This window comes from Pterocles gutturalis, unplaced genomic scaffold (assembly GCF_000699245.1).
Source record: "Pterocles gutturalis isolate BGI_N339 unplaced genomic scaffold, ASM69924v1 scaffold46810, whole genome shotgun sequence".
In the NCBI taxonomy this organism is placed as follows: domain Eukaryota; kingdom Metazoa; phylum Chordata; class Aves; order Pterocliformes; family Pteroclidae; genus Pterocles; species Pterocles gutturalis.
In genome coordinates, this window is record NW_010145032.1 from 38,831 (window position 1) to 54,773 (window position 15,943).

Sequence of the window (15,943 nt, forward strand, 5' to 3'; positions counted from 1 at the left end):
GAAGATTACTTAGTTGGTCAAATGTCCCTGTGAAGCTGAAGTGCAAAAATGATTGTTAAACTCTTCCCAAACTCTACCATGTGCACTCCTTGTGCAACCATCTTTCCCAAATACTCTGGGCGTGGAATTAAGGAAAACAAAAAAGTAGGACACATGAAACTTTAATAAGGAACACTAATAACATAATATCGGTGCTCAGATCTACCCATAAGTAGGTTTGCTCATGCAGGGTCAGGGGAAAATTATGAAGAGGAGAGAAGAGGCTCTAAGAAAGGTTTGCAGATGTCTGCAGAACAAGAGGGCAGTATCCCGGAAGACCGAAGTGATTTGTGGGAAACATGTCCACAATGGGATTAAAAAAAAAAAAGAAAGGCAGAGAATAGGTTTGTTTTGCAGAAGAGAACTGAAGCAGAGAAACTTTTCAAGTTAGAAAAGTAAAGAAAGAGCAGAAGAAATGATAAAGTAATGATGAAAAAGAAAAAAGTGCTACTGAGTCCATAAGAAGCTGTGGAAACAGCCAAGGACTGAAGTCTGGGAATGAATCTGGAGAGCATCAAGAGTACAGTGATTAAAAAGAGTGGTGATGAGCCAGGAGGGCCATGGGGCAAAAGCCAACAGAAAATGTCTATCCAGCTTCTGAAATTGGTTATTGAGAAAAATCCTTGGGCCTCTCATCAGGGAAGATGCAGGGGACAGAAGCATTTCTGCAAGCCGGGGGGGCTGTTGGGTAGGGGGAAATCAAGGCTTGAAACGGTTCCATGGGGAGTATGTCAGAGTTTGCTTTTAGATACTCAGATAGGAACAGGTGATGCTGAGTGATTCTCAACACCACTGCTCCAGGACAACTTAACCAGGCTGTGAAGACACTCAGAGCAATATGTGTTCAGATGAAGTTTAGAAAGAGGCTGAGGCACACTGATACAGTGAAGATGAAGGTGGCTCAGGGATAGGGCTTTCCAGGTGAGGTGACAACACTGGGCACAGGGCTGCAATCACACAAAGTGGCTTTAACTGAAAGGATAGACTACTATGAACAGCTGGGGAACCAGGAGTGTGGGATCGAGCATAGCCACCATGGGTAGGAAGCAGTAAAGCCAAGAAATCGTGAGAAGAAGCTGGGAGAGACTATGTAGTCTCAGTGCACACAGCAGAACAGTGCAAACAGGGATGCAACATTGACAGGTACAAGGCTGCAGCAAAAAGTATGAAGCAAGTATTCATATTCCAGAGACCAGCAACAGTGTTGGTCATACAGGTATTACACTGCTCATAACAGGAGTGGCTGTAGCTCGCTGTGGCGGGACTGCAGGTACAGAACCTCAGTCAGTCATGCAGAGGTTTTGATGATGTTTGGGCTCACTGCAGCCTGTCTCCTTCCCTTTCTCTCCTTGTGGATAGAGGGATGCTTAATGTTAATTTCCTGCATCAGAGGTTGCTGCAGTGATGGTATTTCTAATAGGCATTTGTAAGTATCACTTTGAGGCAATACTGCTAATTTCAGCGTTTCCAGCTTGTTGCTCAGTCTGAAGTGGATGTAAGCTTGGCCTTTGGGTCGAGTGTATTCCAGTTGCAAGTTACAGAGGTGGTAATACTTTGAGACCCTGAGAGTTGACTGGAACTTCTGTGCCCCTCTGTAAAATAAATTGCTTTAATATGTTAATTGCCTCAGCTCATGAGAAGCATGCCATGGTGAAAATGATGAAGTTTCCTATCCATGGAAGATTAACCTTATCTCATGTCTTGCAACTTCAAAGAAAATCAGCTATTTAAAGCATAAAACAAAAAACCAAAATCGACCATGAAAAAAAAAACCAAAATCCTCCATGAAAAATGTAATTGATCATCTTTCATAGATTAGAAAAAACCTCACAGTTCTTTGCCCTTTTCCAAAGCAATATAATGAAATCCATCCTTTTCTCCCACAGAGGAAGCAAAGACAGAAAGCTGAAATGCAGTTGTGTGTGAAAGCCTCTGGCTTATTCTCTAGTTCTGTCATGCACTAATCAGCCTCACGTTCACAACTGACCTCTCCTTGGAGCACTTCTCCTAGGTGCTCTGACCTAAACCCTCCCTCCTTAGTCTGTTTCTGCCTTCTGTTACAGATGGAAACCGTCCTCTAATGCTCTAAGGCCAAATGTCTGGCTAATGGCCTTTGGCTGCAGGCGCATATAGATGCCCCTGTCTTTGGTAATTTGTGCTTCTGGTTTTAGCTTTTAAATCCATCATCAGGGCAGGCATGGACATCCTGGCTTATCCAGAACTACTCAAGCTCTATGCCAGTAGTATCACTTTTGTAAAGCACCTTGAGATGCATGCCATGCAAGGAGCTGTAAATATCCCGTTAGAGTAATCTGGAGGAATAATCTGGAGGCAGCACTTGCTGTCTGCAATATGTAATGGAGCACATATGTTCTGCTGTTACATTGTGCTTTGCAACAAGTTAGAACCTATAGATTTATTCCTGCATTTTTGCTGTTAAGCTGCTTCTGTTGCATGAACAGAAAAGGAACCAGACTTAGAATGCTGCATGCATGATTTACACCTTCAGGGATATTCACATACCTTCTGTGTCTCTTGTTTTTGGAAGGCATCCTTGGAATAACACCAGAGATAAAGAAATTCCAGTCTGTTACCTCTCTGCAAAATGTAGCAGGGAGTACTGGCTGCCTCAAGCGAACAACCCCCTTCCTTCTGCCTTCCCCCCAGATGAAGAATAGGATCAGGCCACGGAGATACCCTGCGGCTGTCTCCAAGTGCAAAGACCTTAGCCCCAGACAGCGGAACTCCCCTTGTGTTTGCAGATGCCACCCTACTTGCCCACTTTGAAACTCCCCTCTGCACTCCAGGAGCTGGTATGTTGGCATGAAAAGACAGATATGGTATCTTTAAATAAATGTTGCGATTAAAATGGATAAACCTGCCAATATCTGTAAATGGACCAGTAGCAGTAAATACTAGATACGTATATAGATATGTCAAGAGTATGCCTAGTAGTAAATACTAGAAAGCAACAACCAAAATGTCTACCTGTTTATCTGATGGTTAAAAAAATATCTCTTTTTCACCAGGTGCCTGAGGTCTGGAAGGTCTTTTGGTACAGAGCAGCAACAGGCCATTAGGGAAACTGTCATGGCTTGCAGAGTGAAATCCAGCAGCTCACTGATCAAGCTGCAAACATCATCCATACAGTTGTGCAGATACCAGTCACAAAAACTGATCTGCTCCTTTGGCCAGCAGATCCCTGTATCTCAGAATCTTACTTCAGAGATTTTAGCCAGCTCTGCATTCACCCTGTGCTGCCAAGGCAGCAAGATGCTGAAGGGTTTGGAAAAGAGGCTGTAACTTTGGGAAGGAGGCTGTCAAGCCCTTGACAATGGCTCTGAGAAAACCATTCCTCCTGAGCTGGCTACCTATCACAGCAGAGGAGCTGAGGCTCCTCAGCTCCTCCGTGCTTTGAGCAGACTCCTGTTTTCACTTGTGAACTGCAGGGCATGTGTGTCTGTCTGTGTCCGAGACGTGTTGGGTGTGTGGGAGCACATGAGCCCCTGCTCTACCAATTGTCAGTCAATACATTTATCAAGAATCACACCATCATACTTCAGAAGAGAAAGGCGCCTTTCAGTTTATGTCATTAAAATCTGCAAGGTATTTGAGTGGCGCCTTGAAAGTCATAGGGCAGTGATTTACAATGCTTTTTTATCTAATGATGTAACACACCCAAGAATGTTACCCTTGAACCACAGAGGAACAAACTTCAAACTATTTCCTCTTTATCTGCATTGCATCACTCTCTTCATCGGAAAGATCAGCATTTCTGAGCAGAAGTCACAGAAACCAACAGCCAACAGCCTTCATGTGGTGTGCCATGAGGGCAAGCTTTATTTCTCCTGCCTCCCACCCTGATGAGGGAGTAGAACAGACTATCACTCTCCTCTCAGTCCTTGGCAGACCTGGGACTGGGACGTGGGTCCTCCAGCAGTGCAGGCACACGTGTGTGACACCCCAGAAGGAAGCCCAGCATCATCAGCAACATGAACTAGATCTAAAGCTAGAGCAGGAAATCCTCCCAACTCACTGTGTGATAGTCACTACAATAGCTGTCAAGGGTGACTCAAAATGCATCTACATGTAGTTGTTCTCCAGCACCCAAGTAAACAAGCCCACAACTTGATTGCTTGCTGGACAGCAGGGAACTTAATGCCTGATGCAGAAGGCTAATTAGGGATCTCATACTGTGCCATCGGCTGCTGAGCTAGCACATGTTGATAAATCTGAGCTGGCAGTGCAATCGCAGTAATTCCCAGAGCAGTTTACCTAATGCTTATTCCAATAATAAGGCAGAAGGAGGGGGGCTGCTAGGGGCAGGAAATCCAAAACTGCTGCTGCTGTATTTCGCAGGATAGGGCAGAAGATAAGATTAATAATCTCATCTGGATACCTGTTTTACTGCAGGCCATTAAAACAAATAGTTACTCTTATGCTGAGTCCAGTACACCAAATATATGTCTTATTTGGTCAGGCCACCTCTAAAAAAACAGCCAGAGTTGATAAGCAGTTCTGGAACAGGCCCTTGGATATCTTCTTTGACAACCAGACCCTGCAGTGCACCTTTGTTTTTATGAGATCTGTTTCATGTTACATCAAATTTAACAGGCCCAGGAATATGCTTCAATGCTTTGATGCCCCCCTTTTTCTCCTATGCCCATAATACTCTGAAAATGCAGGTTAGTTTGATTTTGTGTTTTTCTTGCTCCAAACAGCAAATAATGCAGTGACAGATGTTATGGTCACCAACCAAAATCTTGTGCTGTGATTAGCTATTATTAGCATGTCTCTAATCCCCAGGGGATTAAGTGGTCACCTAAGCATGGCTTCGAGTGTCACCTATGTCTCACATGGACATAAACTAATCTGTTTTGTTGGAAACAGATGAAGTGATAAGTGTTTTGAAGCCCTTCTAATTTACAGAAAACATTGCAGTTTGTTCTATCTCAGATTCCCATGTCAGGGTGGAAAAGCACATTCTGCACTTGGATTCAGTGTCAGGGGAAAGTCCTTCGAAAACCTAGTGGGCATCTAGCTCTCAAAAAGCAGTTTGAGAAGTTAGTTTTTATGTTGTTCTTTAAGTGGCCAAGCATTTTAAAGAAATTAAATGGGCTTTCTGTTGATTTTCCTTTCAGTTCTGAATGAAATAAATGCTGCTGAAGAAGAAGACGTAAGTACATGTGCCAGGGGAGCTAAGGGTAGGCAGCAGACTGTGTACACAAGGCCATAGGTAACAAGTTGTGCATGGATTAACAGAGCTGGTCATCTTCACACTCGGTGCTGGAGGCTGCCAGCCCTGTGCAATTCTGTCAGGGACCCTCCTCATCCCTGGAGCATGGTACCTGTGGTGAGCAGACAGCTGTAGCTGAAGGATTAGTTTGGCAAATGGCTGGTTTGTACCTTTCTAGAAAATTAGGCCAAGGGGTCCAGGCAGGACAAGGTAGATCCACATTGCCCAGGATGTGAAGCACCCAGCACCTCATCGCAGCAGCTGGGTGTGTGCCATCTCCCCACACCTCCATGTTTGGTGTCCTTGCATAAAGCCAGCCAAAAGGCTAGTGGAGAAGAAGTGGCCATTGTGCATAACGCTGGCCAGCCCTGAGGTGCTCCACCTGCCCTAAAGAAAGCCACTTATAAAGAGCCAAGAGTATTGGGTGTGATGGCGTGGCCCCTCCATGGCTGGGGAGGGCATGGAGGCTGCACCCAGCCCTTGACAGGGAGAGTGGAACATGCAGTGGCACTTGTTCTTGGTCACCCCTGGCCTCGGACAGGTTCTCTCACCTTCCTGTCCCAGTCACCAGCAGGTCACTCCTTGTGAACTTGCCCAGTCTGTCTTTAAAGCCACGCAGATGCTGTGAACAGGATATGTTCAGTCCCTTCGCCAGACAAGCGCTTGCAAAGTATCATTGCCTCCCTCTAAAATGTAAGTGGAAGCTGCACAGAGGCCAAATCAAGATTTTCTCTGGCAGCAAGTAAGGACTGGCTATCCCAGACAATGGGCAATCCTAAACAAGCTGCCTGGAAAGCAGCATAGTTCACACAAGCTACAGGGCGAGGTTGCATGCTTCTGTTCAGGAATTCCTGAGTAAGCAGCTGTAAGTGATCTCTGCAGCAAGTCCAACACATCCAGAAGGCTTCAGTCTTACTCTGAATGCCCAGATTATTCAATCAGTACCAGGAGGTTCAGGACTCCCTGGGCTTATTCTATAGCAACTATAGAGTCATCCCTAGTGGGTAAATCCAAGGCTTCCCAGCACCTAGCAGCCCAGTGGGAGAAATAACTGCTTGTGCTGGCAACTCCTAGATGAGCGTCTGAAGTCTTAAATCTCCTGGGTGAGCCTGGGTAGAAAGAGTATGTGGGCAGCCTTTGCAGTTGGGGAAATTCTTTGGGCACTTGGGAAAATTGTAAGAATGACAGGCAGGGTTTGCTACCAAAAAATGCTTTTCTAGCCATTTCTGCCTTCTCATCTTTTTGTGCTTTATTGCATCCTCATGGAAGGCTTCTAGGAAGAACATTTTGAAATGGAGAAGGCTATAGTATTTATGTAGCTGAAAATGTTGACAAGACCAGCTGGGAAGAACATTTTGAAACGGAGAAGGCTATAGTATTTATGTAGCTGAAAATGTTGACAAGACCAGCTGGGAAGAATGTGTATGAAGATGTTTCAGTACACAGGATAACTGGGGACTCCGAGATTTGTATGTGAACATGAAGGCAAAACGTTTATGTTTGCACTTTTTTTTTCCACAGTAGATGATACATAACATCTTTCTACTCTTGCAAGGATCACCTTAATTTGATGATGCCAATATTGGAAGAGCTAATTATATATCTACCCCATGCAAGTTGCCAAATATGGACACCTACCTATGTAGATGAATATGTATAATACATGGATTCTCTGGTTTAATGCTCTGTGCTTATTCTCCTAACACGTGTTAGAAGCAGAAAGACTTCAATGAGACAAAGGTGTGGTACAATCACATCAGCAGACTTATTAGCTTTCTGGGCAGCTTTTTTCCATTATGTAAAAGCTGTGTTTGTATTAGTGTAGCAGTCAGACCCACCAGTGTGAGGATTACAGTTGGTTTTTACATAATGGATTATCCAAGATTAAGTGAGCACACGAGCAAAAATAACCAATTAGTGACTGCAGATTCATTATTTAAAGGCAGCTGGAGGGCAACTGACACAAAACTCTCCTGCTGACTGCAGCCCAAAGACTGAAGCAGAGTAGTCTCGGGGATCTCCAGCATCTCTACCCCAACAGGTAGGTCTCTCTTCAGCAGAGGTGGGCCAGATTAGCATCTCCTTCAGCACGGAAGTGCAGCTTGTATGGCAGCAGCTGGGAACAGAGTAGCTGCTTGGGTGTTTGGAAGTCCTGGGTTGGTAGCTCATTTTGGATGCTGCAGGCAAGTTTCAGGTAACTGTGTTTTATCTTGGCATCAGAATAGGTATTCAGGGTCAAATACTCTGCAAGAATGTATATATATCCAGGTGGTCTCTTCCTAAAGTGTGAGAAACAAATATGCTGGGATATGGATGAGCTGGGATACCCAAGAAGAAAAATAAAACCATGGCCACCTTATAGCTGTGCTGCAATGACGTATCAAACCTCTAGAAATTGAATGTTGTCATGTCTGTAGTGGGAATAGTCTGAGGGCAGACAATACCAAGATATATCTTGCCATTAAAGTAGGCAGCTAGGAAGAGCCTGTTCCAGTGATAAGAACTCAGCATATAGAACACAGCTTTGCTGGCTTGAAAGCAAAGTGGACACTCACCATGAAATAGTTAGAAACAACATCCTTACAACCTACAGTGATTCACCAGAGCTCATCAGTACATTATTCTTCTTGGGAAAACAAAAATTCAAAGAATTTCAAATTTTTATTAAGTTTTATTAAGTTTTACAAACTTTGTCCAGAGTCTCATTTGATTTATAATGTAAAAATATCACAAACCACAATACTATTACTGGCAAGCAAAAATTACTCTTGCAAAGTAATTACCATTGATGCTCAGTTTTGGATGGATTTAAGCATCACAATGACCCAGTGGTTTCCCACTGGAGGAGTAGGTAGTCTACTCAGCATGGAAGGAAACCAGTTTCAAAATGAGGGGAATGTATCTGTAGGCACAGCACTAGTCACCCACACCTACTGCATGAAATAAAACTCCACATTTGTTTTTGTCTTTCAGAATGAAGTACGCCCAGTATGTTTTCCTGGCCTCGATCTTCTCCTCTGTTGAACATAGCCTAGCTCAGTCCTGTGCAGTGGAGTCTTTCTCTGTGAAAGATAATTTTGATCCAAAAAGGGTAATTATGATTACTTCAACAGTATATGTGAAAAACCTTCATATATAAACTTTTTTTACAGGTTAAGGGTTGTAGTAATCTAAAGGGGTTCCTCACCAAGAAGTGAACAACTTCTACTGTATGTTGTCTCTCAGACACTGTTCCTGTAGTTTGCTTATCTCACTACTGTTCAACCTTTTGAGCACTATGGTAAAACCTGCCTTGAAAGTCAGGGATTAGACTGGAATTTGATTGGAAAGTCATCTTCCATTAGCTCAAAACTTAGTACAGATCTCAGCTTTGAGCGGTCTCGTGAATGAAATACAGACTGACTTAATCTGCCTGCCTCTGAGGAGGAAATCAGGGCCAACCTGGTGTTGGAAAGGTCCAGGCAGGTATGCCAGTACCTATTTTGACTGTCCTTCAGCAAACATCACTGCCAGCTGCAGCTGGCATGGGGCCAGCTCTTCCTCTGTACAAGATCAGCTTTTCTGGAAACAAACCTATGTCTGGGGAGGGCTTTGGGAACACCCCAGTAGCATTTCGGACTCTGTTTCAGGCTTAAGCATGTAACTTGCCAAACAGATCTCATTAGCTTTACTGAAGAGTTCTGCTTTCCTCAATATTTCTACTAGTAATGTTAACTTTTGAGGGCCTTTCTGTCTGTCAGTCACCTGTTTAGGTCTTGTTTTAATTTTACTCAATAGACCTTGTACATTTTCAAGGACCTGTTTTTTCCTAGAAATTTTCTTCCCCTTAATGTAATTTCATTTCCCTCTGCTGCTAGCCTTCCCAGCACATCCTTTCCTCTTCAGAGTGCACAGTCATGGCTTTCTGCTTCGCTGGGTAGACACTTTTCACTGTCAGAGATCAACTGTGGCCCCTGGCAGCCACAAAAATGTCTTCAGCCAGCCTGCTAAGGTCTTTGTGGCTGCCGTTTGGTATCATTGATGGCATCTCCCAAGAAAAAGCAGGGGTCTGAGTGGGAACAGGGAAGAACTGGCCTGACTCCCAGCAGGCATCTTGGGATGGGGGAAGCTTTCAATGTGGGATCACTGACAGGAACATCTCACATGACAAGTACACGCACACAGAAGCGCAGAGCTGATAGACCCACTCCTCCTGGCACAAAGGCAAGGGATCCTCAGATGGAGTAGCAGGACCTGTGTGCTACATACCCACCCAAACTCAGACTTTCTCCATCGGCCAGGCAATGGGTAGTTAGAAGGGCACTATGTTTACAAAAATGCTTTTGTGTTAATCTTGCCATGGTGATTAATCCAGTTATTAATGTCTAGTCTTTCATGTTAGTATGCAGGGAAGTGGTATGCCCTGGCCAAGAAGGATCCAGAAGGCCTCTTCCTTCAGGACAACATCTCTGCTGAATACACCGTGGAGGAAGATGGTACAATGACAGCATCTTCCAAAGGCCGAGTGAAGCTTTTTGGGTGAGCTCTCTTGATTTTCAGCTCTAGCTGCTGCCATGAGGTACTAGTGGAGGGGGATATGGATGGTGAACTATCCTAAGCACAGAATATGGCCAGGTTTTCTTCATCAAAAAGGGAAGCTCAATCGAGGTAATATATTAAAAGCCAGAAATTAGACACTTTTGAGTTCTGGTTTACTTCTCAGCCTGGCTTAGGTCTGGGTCCATCACAAAACTACAGCATAAAGTCAATTATGAAGTCAAATCTTGAATGATGGAGTGTTTAGGTAAATGAATTGCAATCAAGAGAGAGGAGCTAGCGAACCCTGTGGGGCTGCAAAGGCAGGACAGCTCAGTACATTTCACTGAGAGGTTCAGGGGAAGGAGAGGAGTATAAGTGAGTATTTTTTCAGATCTTTCTACAAAGTGTTGGATGGACTTCTGAGGAAAACATGTGGTTAAATCTTCGATGCTGTTGTAATGCCTGAATAGACAGATGGAAGGAAGCTTAAGAGTTTTGCCTGTCGGTCATGGTTACTACAAGGAATAACAGCTTGTAAAGGGATTGAATAGTTTCTGGGTGTAAAAAAAATATCTGGGGCTTCCAGTAGGCTAGCACTAGTTCTCTTCTGCACTGACTGCCAAAAACTGTCTAATTGCCTGAATAATAGAGTAGACCAGGTGGCTATGAACCTTATACATCTTAACAGCACGGCTCTCCAGGATATTTTGAGATGGGGCAAATAAAGCTTTACAGGCATGCCATGCAGTGTGAGTGGGAAGATTCCTGAAAGGACTCTTCAGAAACAAGATGGGGTCTCAAGGCTGCCAGGAATTTATTTCTGCAATGGCAGAGTAAAGGGGAACCGCTGCCTGCTGCCCATGCAAGGAGGGGAATGAAGACCCTTCCACTGTTTCACAAATCCAGGTAATGCCAGACAAACTGTGCTAAGATGTGGGTGGTATTCAAAGGAAATGGACACCAACCAGAGAGGGACATTAGAAGAAACGGACAATGAAGATAGGCTGTTCAGGCACCTACAGGTCTCACACTGCCTGTGTGAAGGCCTTCAACTAGCTTGGACATCAGTGTGGCTGTAATTATTTCCATGCTTGTAACAGACATCCCTGTGCCAATGGAGCTAGGAAGGGTTAGCAAGAGGAGAGCCAACACCCCACCTCCACCCCAGGGACACAGCAAATGAGCCCAAATGCAGGTCACCTCACTCTGCAAGCTGCTAGCAGGGAGCCAAGAAACTACATCCAACATTTTGCTTGCTGGCTGTCTGCTTGTACAGAAACAGGTGGTACAAAGCCTGCTGAGCTGAAGGAGGGTCAGACCACTGCCCCAGCCACAGAGCAGGTGCACAGCACGGGGAGTGGGAGAAGGGGGTGCAGACAGCAGTAATACATGGTCAGTCATGGGAGGGGCTTCACAGATTTGCATTAGTTAGTGACCCACAGTGGCTCTGCCTTAAGAAGGGCATTGCCCATGTCCGAGGCAGTTGTGCTGAGCCATAGCCTGGTTCTTGCCTGAGTCCTGTGTGAGGGACACCTATTTGAAGCTCACATGCCACAGGGTTTTACCTTCAGTCTTGTGCATCTCATTGCAGGTTCTGGGTGATCTGTGCTGACATGGCTGCTCAGTATACAGTACCTGACCCAACCACTCCAGCAAAAATGTACATGACCTACCAGGGCCTGGCCAGCTACCTCTCCAGTGGTGGTGAGTAAACTTCTCCAGCCCCCCAGCGTTGGTTGATAGCTTACAGCTGCCCAGATTTGTATGTTTCAGTATATGAGCAGGAAAAACAGTTGAGCTCAGATTGCTCCAAGTGAAGACAAAGCATCCTCTTTTTGGGGGGATGCTTTATCCAAGCAGTGCCTTTTATCTCCACAGAAGGGGCAGGATCCAGAGACTCCCCAGAGAACCCACCTACACACCATTTATATTAACAGGGAGGATGCAGTTTAGAGGCAATGGGCCATACACACAGATTTTGTACAGCCAAGGGGGGTGCTGAACCTAGGGAAGCAATACTTCCTGGGCTCTGCAGTGGCCATCACAAAGGTGCTGAGGGTCAGCCATCCTTGTACTCCTCATAGCTAATGGGAGGTGACATGTGGACCCACATCTGCACTCCAGCAGCAAGGCACAGTTCTCCTCAGCAGACACAGATAGTCTCAACAAAATGGAGCTGTTAACTTAAGTCCCTCTTGCAGAAACCGCTTGTGCTGAACCACAGTTATGCACCCTGCACAGCCCATACTTTGTGCCCGAGTCTCCCATAACTTTGGGACTCCAGTTGTGGAAGTCGGGCAGGTTTGCCCTGCTAATGCACAAGAAAGAAGTACATTCACCTAGTACCGGCAGATAAACTACACCAAAATGCACTTAGTTGAGCAAGGCTGGAAAACAGGAGGCATGTTTTGCTGAGCCTTCTTGTATAGGAAAGGTAATCTGTATGGCCAAAATTTAATCTGTATGCCCTGCCCCCCAGTCCCCTCCCCCCCACCCCCGCCACGCTTGCGCAAGAAACATAAAGCGATCTCACCGTCATTGAAAATCTGGAAATCCTAGTCTTGCTAATAGTTCTAGCTTAAGAAAACAAAGCTGAAAATGCACTGAGCATCATGTGGAACAACACAGTCTCAGGATGCCCAGTGCTTGTCCCAGTTCTTCACTCCATGGTAAGGAGATAAGGTCGACGTGGGAGGTGACTTTGGATCCTTTGGGAAACTATCCCTGCCATGTGCTGAACTGAGGTTTCTCACTGCGGGATGACCAAGTCTACTTCTGTTCTGTTTTGCCCACTGTGACAAACACATGTGTTCTGATTTTTCAGGGGACAACTACTGGGTGATTGACACCGACTATGATAATTATGCCATTACTTATGCCTGCCGCAGTCTGAAGGAGGATGGTTCCTGTGATGATGGCTACTCCCTGATCTTCTCACGCAACCCCCGTGGCCTCCCCCCAGCCATTCAGCGCATTGTGCGTCAGAAGCAGGAAGAAATCTGCATGTCTGGCCAGTTCCAGCCCGTGCTTCAGTCAGGTACTTCGGGCTAATTAGCAGACTCACTGAAATGGCTGCGCTCGCAGCTTGTAGAGTAGGTGACTGCATTTGCTGTACATGTGACAGAACCATAGCAAACTAAGTTGTACTTCTTAGCAACTTTTTAAAAAAACATTATATCTAACAAAAAAATAGCTGCAAAGGAAAACCCATGCAGGGGAGAGAGCCTTTTACAGGGTGGCCTTAAGTTTGGCCATATAGTAATCCTGTGTGCTGAAACTGGCACACTACCAAAGGAAGATCAACTTTGTTACTCTATAATAGATAGGATAGGGACAGGTGTAACAACCTGGTGGTTTTGGGCTTGGAAATGCATGTCATGGCTACCTGAATAACAGCATTTTACCTTAGGTCGTGCACTGTCCTCCAGGAAAGGAGAAGCTGCCTCCAGAAAGGAGCACCCTCACTCTTCTTAGCTCCACCATGATTTGTGTCCTGGGAGGTCTGAGTAGCAGAGACGAAGGGCTCTGAGCAGCAGTTCTGACTGTGTCTGCTGGCAGTGGGAGTCAGCAGTTGCACCACATACATGTGAACAGAGCATGTCTAAAGTCCATTTTGAGGGAACTTTTTTTCTGGAGGCACGGGGCCTGATCTTCCATCTTATATGCTGTTCATGAAATAGGCATATGATTTTTTAGGGCTATGCTGGAGGCAGAAATTCCTCTTCGTTGGCAGATGAGTGCCCAGAGCCTTCACATACACGCTGCCTTGCCTGGACATTGTCCCTTCACTAAGCCAGGCCTGAGGACCTGTACTGGGGGACTGCCACAGTAACACAGGTGTTCTGCACTGCTGGACAAGAAATAGCAGCTAAAACCTCCTGAACTGCAGATCATTGTGTGAGCCAGTCCTCCACTACAGAGCAGGTGCTGGCATCACCCAAGATTATGGGACTGGTATGGGCATCCCTGTCCTGTGCCCCTCCATATCGCTTACTGTAGCAGAGAGAGGGGTAGTTGGTTTGTGGGCTCATGCCTGGGTGCTCACCTAAGATGAAAACTCATGGCTAGCTGGGACTAGCAAACGCCGCGCAAGTGCTATGCCACCAGGCACGGAGCAATGCAATCAGCAACTTCTGCACCCCACATCCTGATCTTGTGCTGTGATTCAGAAGTACCCTAGGGAGGCTGTAGCTACAGCTTCACTGAAGGCTGTTAAAGTACTTTGTTACTGACAAGGACTAAAATTTACTTTTCTTTCTTTCCAGGGGCCTGCTAAAAGTACACTTCTGATCCTATCCTTAAGCGCAGAAACCAGACCTCTTGGTCTTGAAGTTGTCACTCAGCTAATAAAAAAAGAAAATCATAGTACAGACTAGTGTGTTTTTTCCCGAAAAACACATGAAAATATTGGGGATTTTGTAAACTGTGTGCAATATAGTATTGATATTTTAATTTTCATGGGAATATCTAATGTGGCATTTGTCAATAAATGTTTTTAAAAAAAACCCTCTGGAATTGGTTTCTGTTACCCACTGTCCTGTCAGGGAGCAGGAAGAGCAAGGCTCCTCACCAAGGGGAGGTGAGACAGCAGCCAAGGGTGGACCCAGCACAGGCTGGGGGGGGGGGAAGTGTCCCTCCCTGGCACCAAGCAGGGGGAGCAAGGCAGGGGTGGTGACAGGGACAGGTCCCCTGACAGTGGTGATTATCAGAGAAATGCATGAAGACAGGGCAGGTCCGGGGTTCACCTGGGAAGACCAGCCAGTAAGTTAGAGCAGCAAGGCATGGGGCAGGACACAGGCACACCTGCAAGGTGGCTCTGGCCAGACACAGGGCTGGGGAGAGTAGGCCAGAGGCAGAGCTGCCTGCAGCAAGGCTCCCAAGGGGGCAGGGGCCTGGCTGGAGCTGAGGAGGGTTTGTGGGCCACAGGCACGGGGTATGGAGGTGGAGGTCCCATGTGAGGCTGTGCAAAGCAACAAAGGCTTGTGGGTGCTTGCAAGGCCCTGGCATGCACAATGTACCTCTCCCACCAACATTTCTATTTAAATTCTGAAGCTAAGAAATCCTCTTGAACAACAACTCTGAGAAGATCCTTGTCTGGTACATCTGGCTACTCAGAAATCTGCACAGAGTATTTCTAATTAGCCCCTGAATCACAAATGCTATAAAGCAGATGTTACTTTCAATAACAGTAGGACATTGCTTTAAATGAGTAGTTACTTGCATTTCTAGTGGCATAGGCAATAATTTACTCCCCACTGCCTTCATAACCCAGCCTCCAGTATCTGAGAGGTATAAAACTAAAGGACATGGGACTGACAGGTTTTATGGACAAGAATTTCATAGATAGAGGGAACCAAAAGAACAGTATCTAGACAACTCTTTCTAGAAAAAGGGTAATCCAAGATAGCATTTTTGACATATATTTCCCACTGCTCTTAGTAAAATCACATTCACTTTGAATGCTTCCTGTGAATAAAACTACCTGTCCAGCACACCTCCAGCACATTGCTTGAACCCTGCAGTGCGTCAGCAACACAAATTTTTCCAAATCATGATTACCGAGCATAGAGGGAAGACCAAGCTGAGCAGTCCCTACTCCTGAGGCTTTCAAAAGTTATGTGGCACTAGGCTGATATTGAGTGAACACCTTCAGAGCACCACACTAGAAACAGTATCTGCAAGACACTTGCACAATCTTATCCACAGTACCCGGTTATTATCTATGGCATCTGTTGGAAGGAGCATAAAAACCACTGACTAAAGACTCTTCTCCAAGGCCAGAGACATTATCCCAGGGATGCAGGAAAGTCCCTCTAGCTTGTGTTTCCCAGGATTTCCAGGCAGGACTCCTAAGGCTCTCAGCTAGCATTGAATAAAGGTGTTCCTTGCTCTTCTGGCCTGACTACTCCTGCAGTCTGAAGGAAGACAGCTCCTGTGCTGATGGCTACGCCCTGATCTTCTCACACAAACCCTGTGGCCTCCCCCCAGCCATTCAGCACATTTGTGCGCCAGAAGCAGGAAGAAATCTGCATGTCTGGCTTACCCTGACAGGGAAAAAAAGGGTGAACTACCATCTAAAAGTAAGGACAGAAACAGAAGAGCAGCAGCAGGCAATGCAAACAAAAATCCCCATACAGACAGAGACTATTG

General features: G+C 45.6%; 1 protein-coding gene across 1 annotated transcript; it reads left to right on the forward strand.

Annotated features, from left to right (window-relative positions):
- Window positions 1–7,258: 7,258 nt before the first annotated feature.
- LOC104470374 (purpurin) lies at window positions 7,259–14,296 on the forward strand. Its single transcript, XM_010085264.1, has 6 exons — window positions 7,259–7,316; window positions 8,249–8,366; window positions 9,657–9,793; window positions 11,385–11,497; window positions 12,618–12,830; window positions 14,059–14,296. Exons 2-6 carry the CDS (start codon window positions 8,250–8,252, stop codon window positions 14,067–14,069), a joined length of 591 nt encoding a protein of 196 aa, XP_010083566.1. The 5' UTR covers window positions 7,259–7,316; window position 8,249; the 3' UTR covers window positions 14,070–14,296.
- Window positions 14,297–15,943: the final 1,647 nt, after the last annotated feature.